This window comes from Meleagris gallopavo, chromosome 1, assembly GCF_000146605.3.
Source record: "Meleagris gallopavo isolate NT-WF06-2002-E0010 breed Aviagen turkey brand Nicholas breeding stock chromosome 1, Turkey_5.1, whole genome shotgun sequence".
NCBI classification, from domain to species: Eukaryota; Metazoa; Chordata; class Aves; order Galliformes; family Phasianidae; genus Meleagris; species Meleagris gallopavo.
Genome location: NC_015011.2, coordinates 89995696 through 90021686, shown reverse-complemented (window position 1 = coordinate 90021686; position 25991 = coordinate 89995696). Strand labels below are relative to the sequence as shown.

Below are 25991 nucleotides of genomic sequence, written 5' to 3'. Positions count from 1 at the left end.
GCACGAATGTGCGTAAGAACTTCTTCACGGTGAGGGTGACGGAGCACTGGAACAGGCTGCCCAGGGAGGTTGTGGAGTCTCCTTCTCTGGAGATATTCAAGTCTCGCCTGTACGCCTACCTGTGCGACCTGGTGTAGGGAACCTGCTTTGGCAGGGGGGTTGGTCTCGATGATCTCTAGAGGTCCCTTCCAACCCCTACAATTCTGTGATTCTGTGATTCTGTGATAAGCCTCTGACTGAAGGACTTTAGCTCTGTTTACAGCACAGAATCATTAAGACTGGAAAAGATCACTATATCACTCAGTCCAACCCACAGTCATGCCCACTAACCCTCAGTGCCATATCTACATGGTTCCTGAACACCTCCAAGGACAGCCACATCACCATGTCCCTATTGGTAGATCATGTCCCAAGATCAAGGCCTATTAAAACAATGCTGATTCTTATAAAAAAGCAACTGTTGAGAACAGAGAGGGGTGATAAAAACTGCAGGAAAGCTGCTATGTTGGAGTGGGCTGCTGGTTTTTCAGAGACGTATTTGAGCTCTGCAGACACTGGCACAGAGTCTGCAACCTGTACCCTCTGTGGGATGCTGATGAGATGGCTGCTGCTTCATCTCACTGCTGGGTGAAGGAGGAGCTACTCCTGTGTAGGAGCAGAGCATGGGTGCTGTACCAACAGGTGCCCTGCTGCACCATCTATAGTGCAGACAGAATGTGGCACCTGGGCCTCCCCTTCAGACAGCTCCTCCCCAGCAGCCACACGCACCCATTTTGTCCTTCACTCTCTCCAACAGGCTATCTGACGTAAAACAAATCACTGGGCCCACCTGGCATTGGAGGACAGTCAATCTGGGCAGCTTGAGCCTCCACATGGTCTCCATTGGGGGGGCTCTTCACACCTTCACTGGACACCACCGACATTGTTATTCCATCATCCTTTTCTTCCTCTGTAAGCCAAAACCAGAGGCTTGAAGGAAAGAGGTCCAGCACCATCCCAGCAAGAGGCCAGGCCACCAGCACACTCGTGCCTCCTCCTCACAAAGCCCTGGCTCCACTCCCAGAGCAAACAGATGCCAAGGATGGAGGCTCACTGCCACCCTGCCAGAGACAAGCATGGTCGTGCTGGCGGGATCAAAGCTTGGGGTGGCCTCACTGGGCTTGGGCAGAGAGCACTTGAGGGCAGGTGCTGGTAAAATACTGCCAGCAGAAGCCTTCAGGTCCCTACACATCAGACCCAAGCAAGGTTCAGGTTTCTTGCCCATAGAAAAGGTTTTGCTGTGCTTGTTTCTGGACAGCACACGTGAGTTGAAACAGTGAAAAGCAAGGCTTTCTCTAGGACCATGCTGGGCATAAGAGTTGCCTATCAGTGAGTAGGTTTCTGCTCCACTGGGCCAGGGAGAACTGGATGGAAGAGCAGCACCCACCAAGGTGAGGCCATTTCATATTGTGGCAGTTTCAGTCCCAACCTGCACACACAGTCCTCTGGAAGACCCTTCAGGCAATTAGGGATCCCCACTCACCTGAGGGAACGGGGAGGAACTTGTGCTTCCTCCTCATGCAGCAACAGATGAGTGAGGACACAACAGCCACCAGGATGGCCGCAGCCCCTGCACATCCTGCCAAGATGTAGATGAACCACGGGTACTGCAGAAGGTCTCCTGCAAGAGGACAGCATTATAATTACCAGGGTAGGCAAGCCTCTTTATCCCCAGTGGTGAATCTCTACAGCCAGATGAGGGCATTTGGGCTTCACTGTTGCTTTCATTCGGATCAGGGATGCGAGAGAAATTCTGAATTGTGGCACAACATCATACATGTCACATCATTTAATTACGGTATGGAGTTTTTTTCCACTAAGAAGCTTGTGCAACCAACCACAAGGTCTATTTCTGCCTAGTCCGAACAATAACAGATCATCCACAAGCTTCAATCAGATTTAACAGAGAAGGTGGAGGTTTGAGAGGTACTATATTTTAAGAAGTTCTATGAAAACGGGCAGCCCAGAAGAGGAGTTGGGCCTTAGCTAGCATCTCATGTTAAAAGAGAGTCTCATGTTAAAAGAGAAAGTCTATGCTGCTCTTGGGATTTGCATGTGAGACCCCCGACACGTGGATCACCAGCATCCTGGAGACCAGGAAGTGCTGCAGATGTTCCAGGATGCACTACATCCACGTTATTCAGCAGAATGGTAAAAGCAATTGTAAGCATTTGTGCATGAAATCACACAGTCTGAAAGTAGTTGGCTTTGGACTGTTCATTCCAATCTCTTCAGGAACAGTTATCACATTTTTTAAAAGTCTATGTGAAATAATTGCCCTGATCATTTTATTTCCATTTTGATGAAAACACGAAAGAATAGTGTCAGAAAGCAGAGCTATATGTTGAAAATAATCCTGAATATTTTTTCCTCCAGATATGCCATTTGCTCAAAAGGTCTTTCTGAGACAAAGTGTTATGTTAAAAATCAGAAATACTATCAGAAATAGTAATAAAACATGAATAATAAAATCACTCTCTGTATGTTGATTTGATAACTTCTGATCCATTTGTTTTAGATCATCTATGATCACAGCCCTTCTGCTCCTGGGAAATGTATAGTATTTCTGCCAAATCGTTTTTTACTAACAAGAACTCAGAAGGAATTTCATCAGCCAACAGGTTGTCCAAATGAGTGCTTTTACATAGATCCTGTATCTAAAGTGAGTAAACTATGTTTAGCCTTTTGCCTGGAGCAAATAATAATCCACAAAATGAGTTAGTCCTTAATTCATTTATGCAGGTTGCTCTGAAAATAATGCCTCCTATTTATTTCCATAGAAACTAAAACAAAGAGCATAATACCATTATTTGATAGAGCTACAAAACACTGTTTTTCAATATAATCAACACCATTAGCTGTGCATTTTCACCAACAGTGAACAAGAGCCTGCATACCACACTCATAAATATCTGCACCAGCAGAGGTGACCTACTGTTGCTGTTGCCACTGCTGAAAAGCACCATCCCCTGCCTCACTGTGCTCGCATCCACTGTTTGGTTTCCAGAAACATTCACCAAGTGCTGAAGATCAAGAAGTGCCCCTTTTTCCACATGGAAGAATTCAGTGACACAACTTTGCCATCTGTCACAGGGCAACAACATGTAATGGGGTACTGGTGGGAAGGTTCAACCTCTACTGCTATAGCACCGTCTGCTTCTAATGTTAGAGTCCGACATAGTAAAATAGGAGGCATTACTTCCAGAGCAGCTCTCAAAATTGAACTCATTTATCTTCATTTTTCTAGTAAATAGAATAGCTCTAGATCACTTCTTATCAATATGGCTGCATTTGGTGGGGGGGGGGGAAGTAGAATTGCTGCTACTTTCTTCCTCTCATACCCTTCCCAACACATGTTTGTCCCAACAGAGCTATCACCAAATTCCCCCATGGGCTTTTGAAGAGGAAAAGAGGAAGCGATATCCGACCCGGGGGACTGGGCAGCCACCCAGAACAAACAACAGTAGGTGTCAGCACTCGGGTGGTTCATCACAAGGCTCAATTCGGAGCTCGTGGCTGTTTGCCTTCTCTTTCCTCAGTGTCTTAGTTAACTTGTATTTGTCTGTGCTGAACAACCTTAGGTCATTTCAGCTGGACAAAGTTAGGATGGCTGCTGCACAATCGCTAATGCCATATTTGTACAGGCAGGCCCGTGCCACCAACGTGATCAGGCATGAAAAGCCCACGGCAGTTCTGCAGAGCGCCAGAACACATGATGCAGGGCTCAAGTCAGTATTTTTGCTTTTATACCAACTCTAAGCCAGCTATAGAAGAAAAGGCAGTACTTTTCAACCTCTACTTTTCAACTCTGCTGCAGAGATACAGCTGTTCAGATGGTTTTCTAAAACACTAGGTACTGCTGCACGGTACAATTTCTTACCAACCAAGCTCGGTTAAATTACTTATGGCTAAATTAGTCAAAAACATTATGACCACCTTCACTGCAAAAGCCGTTCACTTGCATCTCCATCAGTGATATCTAATCAGGTTGGTTTTGTTTTTATTAAAAGTCAGTTTACACTGACCAGTGTTTTGCATTGTTCTAGTAGTCCTAGGATCTAGACTTATTGTCTCATTTAACTATAGTCTCGTTCAATCTGATCACTGGGCATTTATGAGGAGTTTGCAGGTGGGTGAAGTCACAGTATCCTCACAGAGAAACATGCCCAAGTAGTAGATACAGAGAGGAAAAAAAATATATTTACTTTTTTGATTTTATTTTTAAGTAAGTGACTTACACCATCACTGCACCTCTGATAACAAGGGGCTGATGGAGGTATTTGTACAGTCTGATAAATCTTTGTGTAGCTGTTCAAGACAAGCAGAAAAAAGATGAGGCAAAACAACTCAACAGCAACATAGCCAAATTAGCAGACGTTTTTTTCAAGGGATGCTGGAGAATCTGGAAGGCAGTCAGGGTTATGGGTGAATGTCAGAGCAGGAAGCAGCTCATGTTTTAAAACTGACATGGCCAAGAATGTAAGAGCCCTGTAATTGTAAGCAGAAAAACAGAGATACAGAGACCCTTCCTTGCAGCAGATTTGGGTCAAAGGACCTGCTGAACTAGCTTTCTTCCTGTCTGTAACTGTAGCTTCTGTCTGAGACAGAGTAGGAGAAGGAAGTCAAGGGGATGCTTTCTTCGGGAGGATGTGGTAAGGCTGGAAGGCAACTGCCCAAGGACAGGAGACTTCGTTTTCATACCAACAGCAACAACACCTTTGATTCCCATTGCAAGAGACCAAAAGAGACATTTTCTGGCACTGCCATTACTCACCATAGCTGCAGGAGAGCACAATGGGCCTGGTCCTCAGGGAGCCATGATCGTGTTTAACCTTACATACAAATTCCCCAGGCACAGATTTCTCCAGGCGAACCTTCTTCCCACCATCCTTAATACAAGCCTCATGGGCATTCAGCCGAGAATTGTTCAGCAGCCACTCAAATGTCATGCTCTCATTGCTGTCCATGTCGCAAGTCAAGTCTGCAGTTCCATTGGGGAAGCACCGGGCATCAATGATTGGCTCTAGTCACACAGCACAGGGCAATGCAGAGGGAAGAGAGATGATGAGCAGACTCAGCAGTGACTGAGAGCTCCCTGCTACCAGGAGGGCTCCCATCACATTCACTGTTAGCCAGGGAGCATATCACTAAGTAACCAGATTCTTCAATTGCCAGATCCCTGCCCTTGACAGCACCCACCCAACCATACTGGTGACACTTGGTCAACATTTTGGGGACACTTTAAAAATATGGCATCTCTTTATTTTCCTTGTTGAAAGTGAAAAAGATAGCAACAGAAGACCATGATCTGAGGACATACTAAGCTTCTGCTGGCCAAAGGCTTCCTCTATAATCAATGGGTAATTGATTATACCCATTATAGCTTCAGAGGAGAGTCAGTCTTCTCACTGGCCAGAGATCTGTACTTTTGCTGTTACTGAATCTGCTTCAGTTTTAAAGAGGAATTAGTACAAACCATGCCCAAGGTAGGTACAAACACTGGACACTTGCACTTAGATAGAACAACCCAGACCAGGACAATTTAAACTGAAAGAATGTACCACTGAATTTCTCTTTAGTCTACTGCTAGGAACCAGCCTACTTCCTACATCTGTCACACTGCAAATACATACAGGTAGGTTGTGTGGTTTATGACAGTAGCCCAGAGAGTTTGTGGATTCCCCATCCGTGGAGGTGTTCAAGGCCAGACTGGATGGGGCCCTGGGCAGCCTGGTCTAGTATTAAATGGGGAGGTTGGTGGCCCTGCATGTGGTAGAGGGGTTGGAGATTCATGATCCTTGACGTCCCTTCCAACCTGGGCCATTCTGTGATTTCTGTGAATATCTATGCAAACATCCTTGTAAGCGAGTTCAGAGATCTTTTTCCTCAACTATAATATCATCTTCAGCTTAAATTCACTATCTCCAGAAATACCTTAGAAGTTAGGGAAAAAATTTCACAGCTATAGAACACAAGGAGGAGACAAAAGTACCCCAAGCAAAATCACTGAAATAGAGGTTAAAACCAGGATGCTTGGCAGTATTTGCATAGTTTCAGCCCCCAATTTTTTATGCCATGGTCCTGATTGTCTAGAGCACAATTCAGCAAGGGGCTGAACCTTTTCAAGCCTTCTCTGTATGAAATGAAGCAACAAGCTGGATTCTGTATCAAAGTGACGACATTCCGTCTTCTCACTTCACAGACAGATGACCAGGCAAAGGAAGGGAAGCAGAAATTCTGAGGCCAAAGAGATATCAGGAAGACTGGCAAAGTAAGGTACCCTCTGATGGTCTTTACACAGACAGTGCTGATCTCCAAGCTACCAGTGGCTACCTGAGAACTGATATAGGTAGGTTTATTTAGCAATAGGGAGTAGTACATTCGTTTAAGAATCAATATATTAGTTTAGCAAAAGGAATCAATAAGTGATAGTTCTAAAACTTTCCATTTCAAATTCAGTGGGTGAACAGTCTTGTTTACCTCAATAATTTTGTACTGGTGGTATAACAGAATATTTTTATCTTTTGCCTCAATGATTTTGCCTCACAAGAAGCACTGGAGTCATAATAGAACTTTTATCTTTTGCACCCAATAAGTGTAAGGAGATCTTCCTCGGATTCCACATATATCATTTCAAAAGTTGCTCACTATGGCCTAAAAAGCAATGGAAATTTTCCAAACTGGGGAAAAGCAGCCAAAAGGTCTCAGTGATGAAGCGAATGCTGGAAAATGGGGGAGAAATAGGTGGGCACTTGACCACCTTGAGATACCACTGAGCATGCCCAAAGGGACCCTGGCATATATTAATGAGTCCTTGAAAAAGAATATTTGTGCCAATGTACTGCATATGTATGTCTTAACAGTTGAAATGTAGAACTTGAACTCTGAGAGGGTGCGCTTACTTGTCAAGTCGCCCAGTGCGTATTTGGGGAATAAAGGAATGCTGCTTTCTAACACTGCATTGGAATTAGACAATTTTCTTCATGGATTTCGGATGACAGAACCAGAAAATGACATTTGGACTCTCACTACGATTTCTTGACTACATGAAGCAGTCTATTCATGATAGCCATCAGGAATATTGTTCTGGAAATGGACTGAAATTTCAGCTGCATGGCTATGTACTGTAGACTCAGCTTTATAAGCCCCTCATGCTGCTGTCACTTACATCAGAGGAAACAGCCCGTAGCTCAACTTACTGGCTCCTTGAAGGAAGGCTCAACGGACCGACGGCATAGGTGTGAAAGCAACCTTGAGTTTACATTCATCATTACTGCTCCCTGAGACTTAACAAAGCTGTGCCTGCTGCTCCAGAGGTACTTCTAACTCCTAAAAGCTCAAGAGGTCTTTTAGAAAGAAATTCAAATCAGCAGCTTCCAGTCAGGATCACACGTTCACAAGTTACTTGTTGCTAACAGGGCCACTTACCAAATACTTTTAGTGTATATAGTACTTCGGTATCGTTGAAAAAAAACTGATACTTTCCTTCATCCTCTTTCTCCACACTCCTCAGCACTAGAGAGCCATTATCCAGTTCCAGCCTTCTCTCAGAAGAAGAGTGACACTTGGCCAACAAAATATCATTTTTCATAGTCGTGGAACAGTTATTATTATTCCAGATCATTTTTTGGACATTCCGAAAGCTTTCAACTTCTACAGGAAACTTTGCTGAGCTGCCGCTGAACACACCAATCGTACTGTCTGGAAGGAGAACACAGAATGTGGGCAGTGAGCTTGGCACATCCATCAATCCATCCTCAGAAGCCTCCCAGAAAGATGAAAGCCCAGACAAGAGGGACCCACCACTAGTGATGGGCTGGGGACACTAGGAATTGAAAATCAGAGGGGTAAAAAGGGTGACATTATGCTTTCTATAAAGGCTGGCTTTTTCTCCAGGTACCATTAGGGTCACGCACACACCATCCACATTGCTACAGACGTCTCAACAGCAGGTTTGTCCCTAGATTTTACACGATCCTCTGTCATCCTCCCTGATCACTGAGAGTCTGTACAGAGAAAGATCCTCAGGGCATCAATGCCATGGGTCTGGTGCAGATGGTATCAGAAACAATTGCTGTTTGCACAGCTTCCTTTGTTACCCAAAGGAAAGCTGTCACAGTGTTAGTTTGACTAAGTCTCATAGTATCCCTGCACAAGATTAAGTTCCTGCACTCAAATCCCAGACGGGTAAATGGCAGGAACAGGACCACATTGCTCTCCAGTCCCTTCAAACAGCATTCCGCACACCAGGATCTTATGTTCTCCATTGAAATGCTTTTGCAGACACAGTGCACTGAGAAAATACTATATTGTTAGTTATCACTAGAATACTAAAGTAATAACAAGATTAATAATAAATACTTACTCTGGTCTAGCTGCCCCTTACATGCATTAGTAGTTAGACTACTTGATCTGTAGAAATCTGGTAGAACCCTGAAAGATCTTAGACTAAAATTAAGGTGTCAGCTCATCTAGGCAAATCCGTACCACAGCCTCATAAAGAAAAATCCCACTTACCAGCAGTAACGGTTGTTATCACCAGCAAACACTGCAGAATAAAAGGAGAGATGAAATCCATTTTAAAGAGCTCCTTGCATCATATGCTGAGAAGACGATCTGGCTACAGAGCTCAGTGAATATAGTGTTCAGGAAATGATGTCAGAAGCAAGGGTGAAAAAAAAAAAAAAAGAAAAAGAAAAGAAACCCCATACAAAACCCCATACTGGAAAGACTGAATAATGGTTCAGAATAGACCTGCAGGTTTGCGGGTGACTGAACACAGACTGAACCAACACGAGCTAGTATGTGCTTTGCAAAGTCCTGCACCTTGGAGCTAGTTGCAGGCATGAGAACAGGACTGAGAGGTGAGGGGAGGAGAAGGCTCCCCTGGTCAGCGTACCCCATTTCAGAAGACCTAAATGCAAAGACCAGGCAAAGGGGTAACAACCATTTCTTTCATCCCCCACAAAGGGAAGAGAAATCCAGCCATCCAGATAAAGCACTGAGCATGCAGATGAACTGGTTTTCTGCAGTGCCAATGACTATCACTCACCAAATGCCTCACCAGCAGGAAGGTGTGAGAGGAGGCTGCTCCTCAGTATAGAAAAACTATTCTACTAGCCTGAACTTTGCAAGGCTCTTCCAGAGACATGATGGCACCTGTGAGGCAAGGAAGAGCTCTGCACAACTGTCCCAGTTGCAGAATACAGGCTATGGGAGGCAAACTTGCATTGCAGATCTAGACTGAATATGACTTGAAAGCCAGTCTGGCTCTATTTGGAGCACTGCTCCAGAGATGAGATTGAAAAGCCAGTTCTGAAGAACCACTGGGAGCTGATTGTCCACAGTACCTGAGTGCAACTATGTCACTCACCTGGTTCACCCTCATCGAGATGACTTAAAGTTCACTCATGTTTTCCACGGAGTGCAGAGGAGAACTACACAAGCAAGACACACTTATCAGATGCGCTTGGGAACAACAGTGACAGGAGTTCAGGATGCAGCTGCAGCTCTAATGCTGTTGTGCTGTTTCTTTGGACTTAAACAGCCCATTAAGTTAAGGAAGCTCCCTAAAGTCCAGCTCTGTGTATAAGCATGCTTCTAAGAAATGGTTAAAGCCCTTGCATTGCGATCTGTACTATTATTCAAACAATTTATCTTTGCTCAATAATTCCTAATTTCAGCCAGCAGTCCCTCAGACTCCTTGGCAATGACAAAGAAATCTCCCTCATACTTTTAGTGTCTGAGATCTACAAGTTCACTCAGAGCTACCACAGAAGCATCCTATCTTTACCGACATAGGACAGTCCTAAATTGATCTATGATGCAACAGAAATAGCCTTCTCTGAGAAAAGCAGTGAAGTGAGTCTTTAGACACTTGCAGCCATGAAGGGGGCAGGGGAGAAAGAAAAGTATTTAAAGAAACACTTTCGTTTCCTTCTCTGCAGCTGCAATTACTTAAAGAAATTGTCTTTCCAAATACTGCTGCAAGATGGGGTCCAGCCACCTGCCTTGGATGTTTGTGTCCAACTTCACTTCACCTTCACATTGGGAGGGTGAACTGGTTGAACTTTGGGGTGCAATACTGTGGTGGAGACAGGAGGCAAAAAGGACGGCTCACATGAGGGTCACTTCAGACCTGTGCCCCAAAAAAGCTCAGAACCTCAAAAAAGCAAGATTTCCACTTAATGCACAATCCAGCAAGTATTCAGTGATAGCAGCCTTCCAGAGCTCACTTACAGATTTGCGGTAAAATGAAAGAAAAATATGGCCTTTCTGCTGTAGCTCCGTTATTACAGAAGACACTCTGCATGACGGTGACATTGCGGTGTCCAGCATTTAGTCTCCCTCGCAGTGACTCCAGGGCAAATGAGTACATTTATGAGTTCAATATTTCTGAGTGCTAGTGCTCCATACATCACATGGGATGTGAAGTCGCATTAGGCTCCTTCTGTCCCAACACCCTTGCCAGCCAGAAAAGCAAGCTCACAGCCAGCATGAAGATGACAGCACAAGCCCTGTCCTTGCTGCCATTCATTAGCAGTCTCTTCTTAACATCAATTCTCCCAAATTCTATACATAAGATATTTTTCAAAGTTAGTGTTTAATCTTGTCTAACATCAACTAATGAATGCTCACAACACCACAGAACTGCAGGGGAAATTACTTCCCCTTCTTATGTGAAGATGCAAAATTCACAAAAAAACACCTTGTGTGGCTTAACAGAAACCACAAGTAGAAGGAAAAATGAAGTAACTCGCAGATGGAAGGCAAACTAAAATCTTTTCTCACTGGGTGAGCTGCAAGCTCAGAGGGCCATTTTGTCCTTTCAGCCTCTGACAGCACTGCTAATCACTTCAGCTGAGGAAGGAGACCGGTTCCCTATGTGGCACGAGGCCCTGACGGAGCACTGGACACTGAAAAGCCAAAGTGAGTAAGTAAAGCAGGAAATATGCTGTGAAGCACTACGAAGAAAACTTATTCATCTTAACTCCCACAACTGCCTTTAAATAGGCCAGTGACTGCCTGCAGTGCACCTATTTTTACTGTTACAAATGCACGCAGCCTGCCTTCACACGGAGCAAAGCAGCAGAGCTGAGTGCCGGAGCTTCGCTGCACAGAAACACCAAATAGGTGCAGCAGCTGCGGTGGTGCTTGTGGCTGGCACTGCAGGCCTGAGCTGCTTCTGGGGGTCAGCAGGGCCCTTGAAACCATAGGGAGAACATAACAGAATCACAGAGTATCCTGGGTTGGAAGGGACCCGTAAGGGTCAAGTCCAACTCTCAGCACCACACAGGACCACCCAAAATTCAAACCCTACATCTGACAGCGATGTCCAAACACTCCCTGAACTCTGACTCTCAGGGCCATGTCCCTAACCCCCAGCTGCCCCTCCCCTGACACAGCTCCGTGCCCTTCCATCAAGCCCTGTTACTGCCACAGAAAGCAGAGCTCAGCGCTGCCCCTCCTCTCCCTGTGGGGAGCTGCTGCCATCATCAGGCCTCCCTACAGCTCCTCTGCTCTCTGCTGAACAAACCAAAGGATTTCAATGCAGGGAGAAAATTAGAAAAGCCAAAGCCCAGCTAGAACTGAACTTGGCAGCTAAAGTAAAGGACAACAATAAATATTTCTACAAATACATCAACAGCAAGAGGAGGGCTAGGGAGGGTCTCCATCCTTTGTTGGATGACCAACGATTAGGCTAAGGCTGAGGTGCTTAATGCTTTCTTTGCCTCAGTCTTTAATAGTAAGACTTGTTACTCTCTGGGCATACAGCCCCTTGCACTGGTAGATAGGGATGGAGAGCAGAATAGGCCCCGCATAATCCACAATGAGATGGTTTTGGACCTGCTCTGAAAGCTGGATGTTCACAAGTCCATGGGGCCAGATGGATTGTATCCTCGAGTGCTGAGGGAGTTGGCAGATGTGGTTGCCAAGCCACACTCCAGCATTCTTCAGCAGTCCTGGATAACTGGGGATGTCCCGACTGGCAAATGTGATGCCCATCTTCAAAAAGGGCCAGAAAGATGATCCTGGTAGCTACAGATCTATCAGTCTCACCTCGGTGCCCGGGAAGGTTATGGAACGGATAATCTCAGGAGCAATTTTGGACCAATTAAAGGTCAACCAGAGGATCAGGCCCAGTCAGCATGGATTTATGGATGGTAGATCCTGTTTGACAAACTTGATTTCATTCTATGACAAGGTGACCCACTTAGTGGATGAAGGTAAGGCTGTTGATGCTACCTGGACTTCAGTAAGGCCTTTGACACTGTCCCCCACAACATTCTCGTGGAGAAGCTGGCTGCCCACGGTTTGGATGGGTGTATGCTCCACTGGGTAAAACACTGGCTGGATGGCCAGGCCCAAAGAGTTGTAGTCAATGGACTTAAATCCAGTTGGTGGCCGGTCATGAGCGGTGTCCCCCAGGGCTTGGAACTGGGGCCACTTCTATTTAACATCTTTATTAATGATCTCAATGAGGGGATTGAGTACACCCTCAGTAAGTTTGCAGATGACACCAAGTTGGGAGGGAGTGTTGATCTGCTTGAGGGGAGAAAGGCACTACAGAGGGACCTGGATAGACTGGATCAATGGGCCAAGGTTAACTGTATGATTTTCAATAGGGCTAAGTGTCTGGTCCTGCATTTTGGTCACAACAACTGCAGGCAATCCTTGGGGAGGAGTGGATGGAAAGGGACCTTGGTGTACTCATGGACAGTCGGTTGAATACAAGCCAGCCAGCGGTATGTCCAGGTGGCCAAGAAGGCCAATGGCATCCTGGCTTGTATCAGGAATGGTGTGGTGAGCAGGACTAGGGAAGTCATCCTGCCCCTGCACTCAGCATTGGTGAGGCCTCACCTCAAGAACCGTGTTCATTTTTGGGCACCTCAGTACAGAAAGGACATGGAGGTGCTGGAGCAGGCAATAAGGCTTGGGCTTGGCAAGAAGGGCTTGGAGAACATGCCCTACGAGGAGTGACTGAAGGAACTGGGGCTGTTTAGTCTGGGGAAAAGGAGGCTGAGGGGAGACCTTACTGCTCTCTTCCCACATCTGAAAGGTGCTTACAGTGAGAGTGGGGTTGGTCTCTTCTCACTGGTGACAGGGTGAGGGGAAATGGCCTCAAGTTGCACCAGGGTAAGTTTAGCTTGGATAACAGGAGAAACTTCTTTACAGCAAGGGTTGTTAAGCACTGGAATAGGCTCCCGAGGGAGGTGGATGAGTCACTATCCCTGGATGTGTTTAAAAATCCTTTGGATGTGGTGCTCAGTATGGTTAGGTTGTGATTGAATTTGATGATCTTTAAGGTCTTTTCCAATCTGAGCAATTTTATGATTGATTCTAATGCAGGGGGAGGGAAAAAATTAACATGAGCTCTTGGTTTGTTAAGTGAAACTAGCCAAGTAACTCTGATGCACCAGCAGAGCAAGAGTAACCAGATCCATGGGCATAGATGAAGGTCCTTTCATGTCAGGGACTCCACAGAGCTGCACAGGGCTGTCAAATAGAGTCTTCAGGTGATTACTCCCTCAGAATCGTTCAGGTTGGAAAAGACCACTAAGATCACCCAGTTTGACTACCAACTCATTCCCACCATGCCCACTAACCACATCCCTCAGTGCCACATCTGCGTGGTTCTTGAACGCCTCCAGGCACATTGACTCTGCCACTCCCCTAGGCTGCCTGTTCCAAAACCTCACTGCTCCTTCTGAGGAGAAATTTTTCCTAATATCCAACCTGAACCTCCCTAGCCCAACTTAAGGCCATTATCCATCATCCTAAATGGTCCAACGTTTGCAAGTGTCAGGTTGGGATTTCTAGAAGTCCCAGGATTATCCTGGTCACTGTCAAATCTCTGGTGAAGAGGGCCCAAGGGAACTATCTCTTGTTCACAGCATATGTGGATACTTTCACCTTCGTCTTGCCAAGATAATGAAAGGAACATCTTCATCCTCCAAACAAGATGTGGACTTTGTTATGTTAAGGGTTTAGGGACAATGCTGACAAAACAAAATAAACCTGTACAGATTGAGCATGCTCTCACCAAGAGAGCAAGGGGATCTCCAGCAGAAAGTCTGCCATACCTCAGATTCATCTCTGTGAGACACACACCACTGGCCCTTGTCTCACGCTTCCTGCTACAGCATTCACTTCTGCTATGCAATGCTGAGACAGTCTGAGACCCACTGAACCAGATGCTGCTGTCCTATCTAAAATAAACCATTCAAGTAACAGCACATTGCATGGAGGATGCTGAAGGGGCAAAGGAAACAAGATCCTTCACAGTAACCAAGAGCAAATTGGAGATTTAACCTGCAGAAAGCCTCTGTTCAAAATAAACCAAGTAGAAAACATACGGTAGTATTTTTATCATGCATATTGTTGTACACTCTTGGACAGAAGATGTGCCCTGTAATGCACAGCAAAGAAGTCCCACGTCTTCAAAGTATGCAAAGTATGGAAATGGCAAGCTGGAGAGAGATTTTCAGCTCTAATTTCTGACAAGTTAAAATCCCTGTGTTTGTCACATACAGAAGCTTTTCCTTCCAGCTCTTCAGGGTTACAGAAGGAAGTCAGACTTCTGCTCATTAACAGCTGCTGTCATTTGTATGCCTTGTCTCTCTTGCTGTATCAGCAAGTACCTCCCACTTTTCTCCAGCCATCATCCAGCCCCATGATTAGCACCTTAAATTCACCCCCACCCACCTGCAACCCCCAGCTCCACAACTGCTGAGCAGTCGGATGAGGAGACCTGGGCAAATCTGAGAACTGAGCAGCAGGCACACAGAGGAGGCACTGTGCTACAGAGCTCTCAGGGCACTGGAGTACATCCAGTGCTGTGTTCCAGGTGAACAGTCCACAGTCCAACAGCAGGGTAGTGCATCACCCTGTCAGAACACTGCTGCCACATCCTCTTAGCCTTTTCACACACACTGCTTAGGGCACAGGTTCAGGATACTACTGGTGAAGGCACCAATTCTGCTGCCATAGGTCCCAGCATCAGCTATTGCCTGTCATCCCATCTCAGTGCTCATCCATCACCCTACTTCCCAGTTGTCAACTGTAGTGACCACATATTGTTTTTCTGACATAGCTCTCCTACTCTGACCCACAGCAATCACAGGAAGACAAGTTTAACTGTGGAATAATTAACAGACACTACATTATTCACAATTTATATTTAGCACCATTGTATGCACGGTGAAATATTTTGTGTTTGCTTTGAAAAAATACTTATTGCCAAGTTGTTGAAACATACGGGTTAAGTCACAGAACTGTGGGAGTTGGAAGAGATCTCTGGAGACCAGAGACCAACTCTCTGCTGAAGCATTTCCCTATAGCAAGTTACACAGAAAAGCATCCAGGTGGGTCTTGAGTATCTCCTAAGAAGGAGGATATTCCACTACCTCTCTGGGTAGTCTGTACCAGCACTCTGTCATTCACAGTAAAAAAGCTCTTCCTCATGTTTGTATGGAGCTTCCTGTGTTCCAGTCTGTGCCCACTGTCCCTTGTCCTGTTGCTGCATGACATCAGAGAGCCTGGCCCCATCCACTTGATTCCCACCCTTTAGACGTAACAGTGATGAGATCCCCTCTCAGTCTTCTCTTCTCCAGATTGAGCAGATCCAGGTCTCTCAGCCTTTCCTTGTACAGGAAAAGTTCCAACATCCTAATAATCTTTGTAGCTACTGGACTCTCACTAGAGGGTCTGTCTTTTTTGAACTGGGGAGCCCAGAACTGGACACAGTACTCTAGATGTGCCCCCCCAGGGCAGAGAAGAGGGGAGGGAAAACTTCCCTTGAATGGCTGGCTGTGCTCTTTTTTTAAACGCGCTCCCCCCATGATACTTTTCCCCTTCTTGGCCACAGGGACCCACTGCTGGCTCATGGCCAACCTGTTGTCCACTGTCACACCCAGATCCTTCTCCACAGGGCTCCAGTACAGAATCAGAATTTGGTTGAATGAACATCCAAATTGAGGACAGTAAGCACAATACTTATAGTTGATAGCCTTTGGCCACTGTCACTGGTGTCAGAGGAAGGTCTGTTTCTGTGAATAAGTCACATTAGGATCCAAGTTGCCACGAGCTGCTGCAGGTCAGCTGTTCCTGTTCATTTCTAACATCGCTTATAAGACTCAGACCAATTTTAGTCCCCTATCAGTCCCATCTGGACCCTGCTTTGAGGCTGCTATCAAGTAAATGTCAGTGTCCCCTGCTGACTGCTCTTTACCTATCCTACTCTTAGGTAACAGACAAAAAATTATCTCCAGCAGAGGTTCTCAGCCCCTATCAAACAGTTTTTGCAGTCACACACTCACTTAAGTACCAGGCCATCCTTTTTCATCTTTTCCTGATTGTTCTAACTTTGTCTTGATTCATTTCTGTGGGGTAAAAATCAAGATGGCAAAATCCCCCATGTTGGAAAATGGACTGGGTAATTTCGTTTCTACTGCTATCTTCAATTTGCTTAGATACACATTACTTACAAAGAGATCTCATAAGCTAAAATTTCCCTGAAGAATTCACTTAATGTCTAAGCCTTACACCTACTGCGGTTGCAAAGGAGATAATACAAAGATAGTTTAAGAAAATTATTTGGACACAGTACAGAACAGGGACAAAAGCCAGCAAAACAGCTTTTCAGGAGCAAATTAGAGCATCTAAGAACTTTAAGAAGTTTCTTCTGAATAGCATATATATATATGCTATAAGTTAGAGAGAGAGAGAGAGAGAGAGAGAGAGAGAGAGAGAGAGAGAGAGAGAGAGAGAGAGAGAGAGAGAGAGAGAGAGAGAGAGAGAGAGAGAGAGAGAGAGAGAGAGAGAGAGAGAGAGAGAGAGAGAGAGAGAGAGAGAGAGAGAGAGAGAGAGAGAGAGAGAGAGAGAGAGAGAGAGAGAGAGAGAGAGAGAGAGAGAGAGAGAGAGAGAGTAGAGAGAGTAGAGAGAGAGAGTAGAGAGAGAGAGAGAGAGAGAGAGAGAGAGAGAGAGAGAGAGAGAGAGAGAGAGAGAGAGAGAGAGAGAGAGAGAGAGAGAGAGAGAGAGAGAGAGAGAGAGAGAGAGAGAGAGAGAGAGAGAGAGAGAGAGAGAGAGAGAGAGAGAGAGAGAGAGAGAGAGAGAGAGAGAGAGAGAGAGAGAGAGAGAGAGAGAGAGAGAGAGAGAGAGAGAGAGAGAGAGAGAGAGAGAGAGATCTATATATCACTTCCTACTGTGACTCCAACTGCTTAGCAACTCTAGATTATGATATCATCAAATGGCTTAGGTTGGAAGGGGCCTCACAAGGGCAAAGCAGAGGGGGATAATCCCCTCCTTCTCCATGCTGGCCACTCCTCTTTTGATGCAGCTCAGGATACTTTTGGCTTTCTGGGCTGCAAGAGCACACTGCTGGCTCTTGTCAAACTACATATATTAAAAAAAGGAGTCCAAAGATTGAAATTCATTGTACAAGGACAAGATCTCCACTGGAAACAACTTAGGAGTCTACAAACTGAATGAGATTGAAAAGCATTTTTTTTTTTTTTTGTGGGGTCAAAACTTCAGCATGCAAAGTTGAAACAGAAAAGCAAGTAGAAAAGTCCATGACTCTTTAACAAGATAGCACCTGGTTGAGGCTAAGACAGAAAAATAAATATGGCCATTTAAGACTAGATAATTCCTGCATATCCTGAAAATCTGAAGTGATTAACTTTTTCAGAAAGTGCAAGTATGGCCTTCAGGGCTGATTCCTTATCATATGGCAGAGCAAACTGGATCAACTGTTAATATGGAGGAGGGCAGACCACCATAGTGCCCAGTTCTCCTCTAATGGAGTAGTTCCTGAAAAGGTCCAAACTACACCACAACAAAGTTTGCTTTGCAACAGAAGTACAGCCAGACCTAAGCCTTCTAAAGCTCAGGAAGGTCACCATGAGACCAACTTTCACACCTTGAAAGATTAAGAATATTGACTGCAGGGATTTCTACCTTATACTTTCCAGTCCTCTGCAACAGCACTTCTGATCACTTGCACGTGTGGACAGTTATTCTTATGGAGGTTCACACTATAAAGTGAATTTCTGATGATGCTGACAACCTTAAAGCACTCCCTGAATACTGAGAAGTATACAGATCAAACTGATACTCATCCCTGATTCTTTTCTCTGGAGCCCTTCTTTCTATATATTTATTTTTTATCTCACTGGAGACTGAAACTCTGTGTTTTTGCCAGTCTTGGAGCTGGGGGTCTCTCTAGAATAAAAAAAAAATCAGGGAGAAAAAAAAAAGGCAGCAATTTGTCATTTACCAATTCTGAAATGACAACTTGAGAAATTCACCACTTAGATTTTTTTGCCTAAATCCAAAATAAGACTTATTCACAAAAATATATTACTTACTGATTCAAAAAGCAATGGAAAAAAATCAATTGTGGACAGAAATGGTATGCATTTTCACATTTCAGTTAAAAGACTCTCAGTTCCTAACTGTATCATAGAGGCATCATTTATACGTTGTTAAAAATTCTTTTATGTGCTACAAGGAATGTGATGTAGAGATAAAAGTAGCTTTGAGACACTTAGCACAACAAAACATTATTCTTAAGACGTTTAAATCTACCTTACACATGTAGTTGAAAGCCTCTTTTGTAAAGGAGATAACCAGATACATCATCTCTCTTGACAGCATACTTCCTTCAATCCTCTTGAAGTGCACTCTTGAGAATTAAGGTCCTGTTAGGTAAGGCATGAAATCTACTGCTGACTGAAGAAGGCTGATTCCTCTTGACATTCAGGAAGATGAGAGAAGCTGTACCAGACAGCAAAATGAGGTTGCTACCGCAGCAGAATACATTCTTCAGCAATAACAAAATGTTACAGGGATGCTGGGCTATAACTGTAGGACAGACATGCAGAACTGATTAGAAACTGAATTGGAAGTCCATGAAATTCTACTCCACAGACTCTCCCAACTTGCTGTTGGATCTCTTAGAAGACTGTTTGTGTTCCTCTTCTTTATTTACTGCATTTGCAAAGCATCTATTATGGATCAGTATTTAACTAAAGCATTTAATAAAGCAATTTGCAATTCATCAGTTCTTTAGGATACACAACAGGCATCATATCATAGGACAACCATGCAAGATTTTCAAATACCACAAGTTCTGGATAGATTTTGGAACATCCCTATCCAGAGAGAAAGACCTTTTAAGGGTTTCCTCTCTGCTCATCTCAGATCCTCTTTGCCTCAGTTGTCTACTGCAGTCAGAACCTCCTTTTTCAAAGTCTTCAAGGCTATCCACCTAATACAAGGAATGACCTAACAAACTGGTACACTTTAAGTGAGCCAAGTCACAAGTCTCTGCAATTTAGGCAAAAATGGGGTCACCAGAGGCAGGTCACACTATATCCCAGCTATTGCATTCTACCATAGCAGAAATGTAACTGAGGCTCACTTTACACAAGAGCTCTGATCCATTTTACCTCTTTCCCATCATACTATGCTTACACCCTTCAGGTGTTGTAACCAATTGCATGGGAGGTCATCTGCTCTTTCCTAGAACAGCCCCCCTGCAAAGTCAGGCTCCCTCAAACACAAGTTGTGATGTAGTGAATTAAACTGGTTGTTCTTCTTGCTTCACTTCTCCTGTTTCCTCAAGAGCTGATCACATGCACCTAAAACCCAATATAGTACACATAGTTATGCTGGGAAAAATATACTCCCAGATACAATTTGAGTTGACTAACTATCCATCCCACATATAGAATGTTATTGAGAAACCAAAACAAAAGACAGCACACAAACAAGGCTTATCAAAACAAGGGTGCACAGCATAAACTGATGCTGAAGAAAGATGGGGGACATCAGTCGTTCTCAGATGATGTCAGCTTATCAGCAGTTACACTATCACAAGTCTATCTGATGCGCTTATAGAGTGAAGAGGCAAAGGAATATCCTGCTGTCTTTAATCATTTCCTTACTACTACCAATAAACAGCAAACCACTGATCACAGAAGAGATACCATATGGATCAGAATGAATCCAATCAATCTGATTTACTCTCACAGACACACTGATATTTGTGTAAATCACTACAGCTGAATAAACTTAATAGAGAACAGGTTCCTAATGCCCTCACTAAGCACACATGCATTCTCAAAAGAGAAAATAAAAAGAACAGCTGTGTGCTGAGTCTGCAATCTCTTAAGCGAAGTGTTGGGAAATAACAGGAGCTGCTTCAGTGTCTGCAGTGACAGCACACAGCTCTTGCTCTGAGTGTCTTTGCAGCCCCAGAGGCTTAATCACCTTTCTGTTGGAAGATGAATGACAGTGCTCTTGGTAACTCACACATTTGTGTTTGGAAGTTCACAAGCATTGGTGAAGAATTCTATTCCCACATAAAGAGGAAAAGCCAATATACTTCCACCAGTCACCTGGAAACAGTGGAGAAGCCTGAGGATCACACAAGATATCTGAACAAAGTGCAGGCCAGTTAACCATACTTACAGTTCCCTGCACACAGGACCCAATTCCATCCCATCATCCAACACATCTGTCTTCAAGCCTTGTGATTCTCTATTCCTCAATGGTCACTGCAGTGTATGAGGTTCATAGCTGACCTTACTTGAGCAGGATGTTGACCTAAATAACTTGTTTATCCAGTGATCGTGGGTGAAGAAATGTGCATTTTCAGTAGTTCTGATCTATTCTCAAGTTCTCCATCCTCAAACCAAGTGACCTAGGAGTACTGCACACTGTTCCTTCACACTGTCCATGAGCCTTGGCCCTTTGGAATGTTCCTCCCCTCTTCTTTCTCTAATTCTTCAAGAACGATCCAAACTCATTCCAGCACGATTAATAAATCATACCCAGATGGCAGCACTGGGGAATCCATCTTTACATTTCTCAATTGCATTAATTCTCTCCTCTTTCCATTATTAGTGATTAGTGTAATTTAATTACAGTTGCCAAGGTTCCCCATAGGAGTGGGAAATCTAGGCTATCCTTTCACCTAATGAGCAAACTTAAGCCATACCTCTCTGAGGGATGCTGCTACACTGTTGAACAACTTCCACTAATGGTACACAGCATTTTGTTCTACATTTGATTGGTCCATAACATAGATAATTACAAAGCAAAATATGGAAGACTGCAAGACTTCCATAACTTCGTTAATATTTAATAAACCAGAAATTTCAAGATAATCCTTTACTAAAGATCACTGTCCACGGATCTGTGAGAAGGTCACTTTGAGAACTGTGGTTGCTGCTTTTGTAAAAAGTAATTTTTAGGGGAAATCTATTTGAAAAAAGTGACCTCAGTTTTCCATGATTTCAGTATATGCAGTTTATTTGCATGACTCATACAGCTAAACATGGGAACACATTCTAGTGCTATTGCCCCTGTTCCTTACCTCTGATTGGAAAATTCTGCCTTACCGTAAGTACAAGCATTCACGAAATAACAAAATGTTTCGTTACTGGGCACAGCTCCTCAGTAACTTCTTCCTCTGTACATTTTTGTAAAACAGCAATACATATCAACTTATCTTACTTAGTACTAAAACCTGTCAGTCTCACCTCTGCACAGAGAAAGATGATGGAAGGATCCTCCTTGAAGCTATTCTAAGGCACATGGAAAAAGAGGGGTGTATAGTCAATAATTATCCAGGGATTAGGCTTGGTATAAGATCAATAAGTATACAGATTAGGTTTAGTTAGATTATCACAGCAGAAAGATAATCAAAATAAATGTAAATGTTCACCAGTGTTGTAGGCTCACAGTAAACTCCACAAGGAGTGATCTCCAGAGAGAGATCCTTCCTCAGTGGCAGTCAGCCATTAAATGGGGTCTAGGAGAGGTGAAGGCAGGCTCTACCCCTTCCTGGTAGCACAGGAGAATTGCCTTCACCTGTGCTCCTGCAGCTGATTCAGTGCTCGCCTCAGGTGGTCAATCAGAGCATCAGGCCGTGATCAACAGTTCCCATACAGGGGGTGATTTGAAAGAACTACTATGGCTTCACAAAGGTCAAGTCCTGCTTGGACAACCTAGCAGCCTTCTATGATGGTGTAACTACATCAATGGACAAGAGAAGAGCCACTGATTTCATCTAGTGTGCAGTCATCTAGACTGCACTAAGGCTTTAGATGTGAACATTCTTCTCTCTGAATTGGAAAGATACAGATTTGATGGGTGGACTTTTCAGTGTACAAGGAACTGTTTGTGAAATTGTACCCAGAGAGTTATGGTCAATGGCTCTAGGTCTGAATGGAGATCAGGGACAAGTGGTGTCCTTCAAGTCAATACTGGAATCAGTGTGGTTTAATATCTTCATCAACAACAACAACAGTGGGATCAAGTGCACCCTCAGCAAGCTGGTGGATGACAACAAGCTGAGTGGTGTATTTGATATGTCTGAGAGATCGGGTGCCATCCAGAGAGACCTAGACAGGTTTGAGCAGTGGGCCCAGGAGAGACTCATGAAGTTCAACAAAGCCAGTTGCAAAATCTTGCACCTGGGTTGTGGCAACCTCCACTATCAGTACAAGCTGGGGGATGAAAGAATAGAGCATAGACCTGCTGAAAAGGACTTGGAAATACCAGCGGATGGCAAGCTGGACATGAGCCAGCAATGTGCCCTTGCAGCCCAGAAAACAGAGTGTGTCGTAGGCTGAATCAAATGTGGCATGACCAGCAGGCATGAAGGTGAACCTGCCTGTCTACTCTGAGCTGGTGACTCCTCACCTGGAGTGCTGCATCCAGATATGGAATCCTCAGTACAGGAGAGACATGAACTTGTTGGAGCACGTCCACAGCAGGGCCACAAAAATGGTGCAAGGGATTGAACATCCCTGCTATGAGGATAGGCTGAGAGATGGGGCTGTTCAGCTTGTAGAAGAGAAGGCCCTGGGGAGACCTGAGAGCAACCTTTCAGTGTCTAAAGAAGGGCTTTAAGAAAGAAGGGGACAGACTCTTTTGAAGGACTCTTGTGATAGGACAGTGGTTTCAAACTAAAAGAGGGGATATTTTGACTGGTGTGTCAGGGACCAAAAGGCCCCAGCTGAAGACTGATCCTGGGATGGAAGTATTCTGACACTTTAAAGGGAACTGATATTTGTGGCTGTTGCTGCAAATATCTTGTTTTGTAGAGAGAACTGACCTTGGTAGTTTATCTTGTTTTTGCAGAGACTTGTTTTACAAGCAGGTGTTCCACTTGGGCTCTGTATCATGCGATGGCAGTGCAGGTACACTGTGCAAGTGGAAAAACCCTGCAGACCATGGGCGGAATAAAAGCAGGAGAAAGGCTGTGGTGGGGAGAGAGGAAAAGTGCACTTTAAAGCAGGGGAGGTCCTGCTGGCACTGCCTATCAAATCCACCACCAGCATGTTCCTTCTCTCTCCTTTTTGGCAGTTTGCTGTCTCTCAAGGGTCAGTAAGTAATAGTGCACTTGCTTAGGGAGTTTCTGCTTCCTGCTTATGGGGATTATCTAAAATGGATGCCTGCGTGTATATGAGTGTGTGTATGTTGAATAACACCCATAACCCTCTGTGCTGCTCTGAGCACATGGTTTGCTTGCCTCTGCCCCTGAGACATCCTCTCTCTCAGATCCAAACATACCCTGAAACAACTAGATATATGGAAAAGAGTTTGTTACAATAAGGGTAGCAAGGCACTGGCACAGATTGCCCAGAGAGGTGGTAGGTGCCCCATCTTTGGAGACACCCAAGATAAAGCTGAACAGTGCCCTGAACACGTGATGGAGCTGCAGGTATCCCTGTTCATTGGAGGGAGTTGGACTGGATGGCCTTGAAAGGTCCTCTCCAACTTAAATGACTCTGAGTTTCTATGGTCTATCTGGGGAAAAAAAAAAAAAGAAAAAACACCACAGGAAAAATGCTGGACTAATGTTCTGCAGTACTTTTCTACCTTCAGGAGAACCACATTCTCCATGAAACACTACTACCACAGAAATGCACAGAGGATGGACAGAGGATGGACAGAGACACAGAGACTGCAGGCAGAATTTGCAGGAGTTTCTGCACATCCTGTCCAACAGCACTGAGCAGCACAACAGTGAATGCAGCATAAGGAAGTGAGACAAATTAGAAGAACTGAGTTCTGATGGTCAGTCTGAGCTGAAAGAGATGCTACAGTTTCTGTCTGCAACTGAAGCCAAGTGATCTGTAACGCCTGCAATTACAGCACTTTGCAAACTGAAGAGGAAAGCCTTGACCATAAGTTGATTAATTCTGAACTAATTTTAAGGGTTTAGAAAACAAAAAATACTTCATTATTAAAGATTTAAATGTTGCATGTCTACATGAAGAAATATATATTTGCTCAAAGTTCAGAAGATTTGAGGGTAAAATTAATCATCTTCCTTACGCTTAACTGCATTCAGCCTTGAGATACACACTTCTATGACTTCTGTAAATTTGGCTTACATATATTTTTGTATAGCTATAGTTATACATACATCTCATGTTGCTGCTTCTGTTTCTGTTCTCTGATTGGGAAACACTGCTTTACTATTGGTAAAGTTGCTCTACAAGCATTTACATCCATTCTACCTTTGAACAGACGTGCACCATAGCTTACCTGGAGATGAAGAGAACGGGCTGCTGAGGGATGTCTTTCCCAGGGGACTCATTTTTCCAGGAAGACACCTCTGAATCAGTGTTTCCTCACGTAGGGCTTCCTGAGCCTAGCCACACAATATTTAGTGTAAGGCATCAGAAGAATGCAATTTCTTCCAGACTACAACTCACCAAATTGGCTAAAGGAGGCCAAAGGGAAATGCTGAAATTTAACAAGGAAAGAAAACAGACAGAAGAACACAAACCACATGGTCAGGAAATATCCAACAAGGATCTTTTACTCCCTTTCCACTGACATTTTCCTGCTGTTCCATCCCATTCCCCTCGTCTAACCTCTGCTGCTACTGAACTCTTCTGCCCAATCCACATATGGCATGCTTTGAAACTCACCGCTTTATACCATTTAACCACAGTCCCCTTCTTTAAAATTGAATGGCTGACACACAATTTCAGAAGTTTCAGATTTTCCTAGCAACTGAGAATGAGCAGAAGCAGAAGCTTAGACACAGCTTTAAAACTGCAGCATATGTTTGTGAACCAATTGCATGGTCGAGAAATGTAGGCTGGGACTTTAGATATGCAGTCATTTCGTGAAACCAGATTTGGGGCAATAGGGGTGAACAATGGGGTTTTAGTTGTTCCTTTGGCTGAAGAGGCTCATGTTTCTGGCACTGAATGCATTCAAACTTTGTATTATGGAGACACCAAAAGGAAAACTGCCTAGGTAAGGCAGTAAAAAGATCTGATGACAATTGTATTCTGAAGCTTTGTGTCTATAGCAGTCTGTGAGCAATCACTTCAGTTTCTGGGAAATCTACTGCAAATCATGATAACAGTGTACAAGACATCTGTGCTGAGAATGTCTGCAACTCTAAGTAATGATGGCTGGCTGTGGAAAGTTCACAAAGGCTGGATATGGAAAGGTAAGAGTAATTCTGAAATCAAAGTAGAGACATCTTCACTTGTCCTGCAGAGACAAAGTGTTTTAGTTACTTCACTTGATTTGACAAAAAACTTTTGGCTTTGCAGACTTTTATAATAATTACACATCGAAGTGGGCAAATACATGCAATATACAAAATAAGTAGAAGAGGGAGAGCTTTCATATGTTCTAAAGGACTGTTATCTTTCTGTTCGGAATGCTTATGGATTTAAACACATGCCTCCAGGTTACAGTTTAAAATGGTCATGCAGTCACTGAATAAGATCATATTTGCATGCATTGTCACAGATTCAGAATACTTCTCTTTTCAAGGTTTTCCCTCCATTTACATACTTAGTAGGGTTTAACATTTATGATTTTACTTCCTCTTGCACAAGCAACAGAAAACCATTTTGAAAACGCAGTAGTGTACTAGAGAAAGATTGACTGTAGCTGTCCTTAAG

At 44.1% G+C, this 25991-nt stretch overlaps 1 protein-coding gene and 2 long non-coding RNA genes across 4 annotated transcripts; 1 reads left to right on the top strand and 2 right to left on the bottom strand.

Annotated features, from left to right (window-relative positions):
* Positions 1–782: 782 nt before the first annotated feature.
* LOC100543444 lies at positions 783–24673 on the bottom strand. 2 transcript variants are annotated; one of them, XM_019619900.2, is made up of 5 exons: positions 24607–24673; positions 7468–7740; positions 4814–5062; positions 1523–1660; positions 783–949 (listed from the first exon to the last, which is right to left on the bottom strand). In XM_019619900.2, the coding sequence occupies exons 1-5, from the start codon at positions 24656–24658 to the stop codon at positions 798–800; spliced, it is 864 nt and encodes a 287-aa protein (XP_019475445.1). In that variant the 5' UTR covers positions 24659–24673; the 3' UTR covers positions 783–797. The 2 variants fall into 2 exon arrangements, with proteins under 2 accessions (XP_019475445.1, XP_010719986.1); XM_010721684.3 differs by lacking the exon at positions 24607–24673 and adding an exon at positions 8557–8706.
* Positions 2619–6316, top strand: LOC104913832. The gene is made up of 3 exons (XR_795657.3): positions 2619–2701; positions 3409–3502; positions 6242–6316. It is a non-coding gene; the product is annotated as an uncharacterized LOC104913832 (long non-coding RNA).
* Positions 17215–22441, bottom strand: LOC109369869. Its single transcript, XR_002119457.2, has 3 exons — positions 21773–22441; positions 21588–21632; positions 17215–19682 (listed from the first exon to the last, which is right to left on the bottom strand). It is a non-coding gene; the product is annotated as an uncharacterized LOC109369869 (long non-coding RNA).
* Positions 24674–25991: the final 1318 nt, after the last annotated feature.

Excerpts from the sequence above, each read along its gene's own strand:
- LOC100543444 (XM_010721684.3), bottom strand. The coding sequence starts at position 8,617 with ATGGATTTCATCTCTCCTTTTATTCTGCAGTGTTTGCTGGTGATAACA. Across the intron at positions 7,741-8,556 it reads GATAACAACCGTTACTGCTG|ACAGTACGATTGGTGTGTTC; the intron begins GTAAGTGGGATT and ends TTCTCCTTCCAG. Across the intron at positions 5,063-7,467 it reads ATATACACTAAAAGTATTTG|AGCCAATCATTGATGCCCGG; the intron begins GTAAGTGGCCCT and ends CTGTGTGACTAG.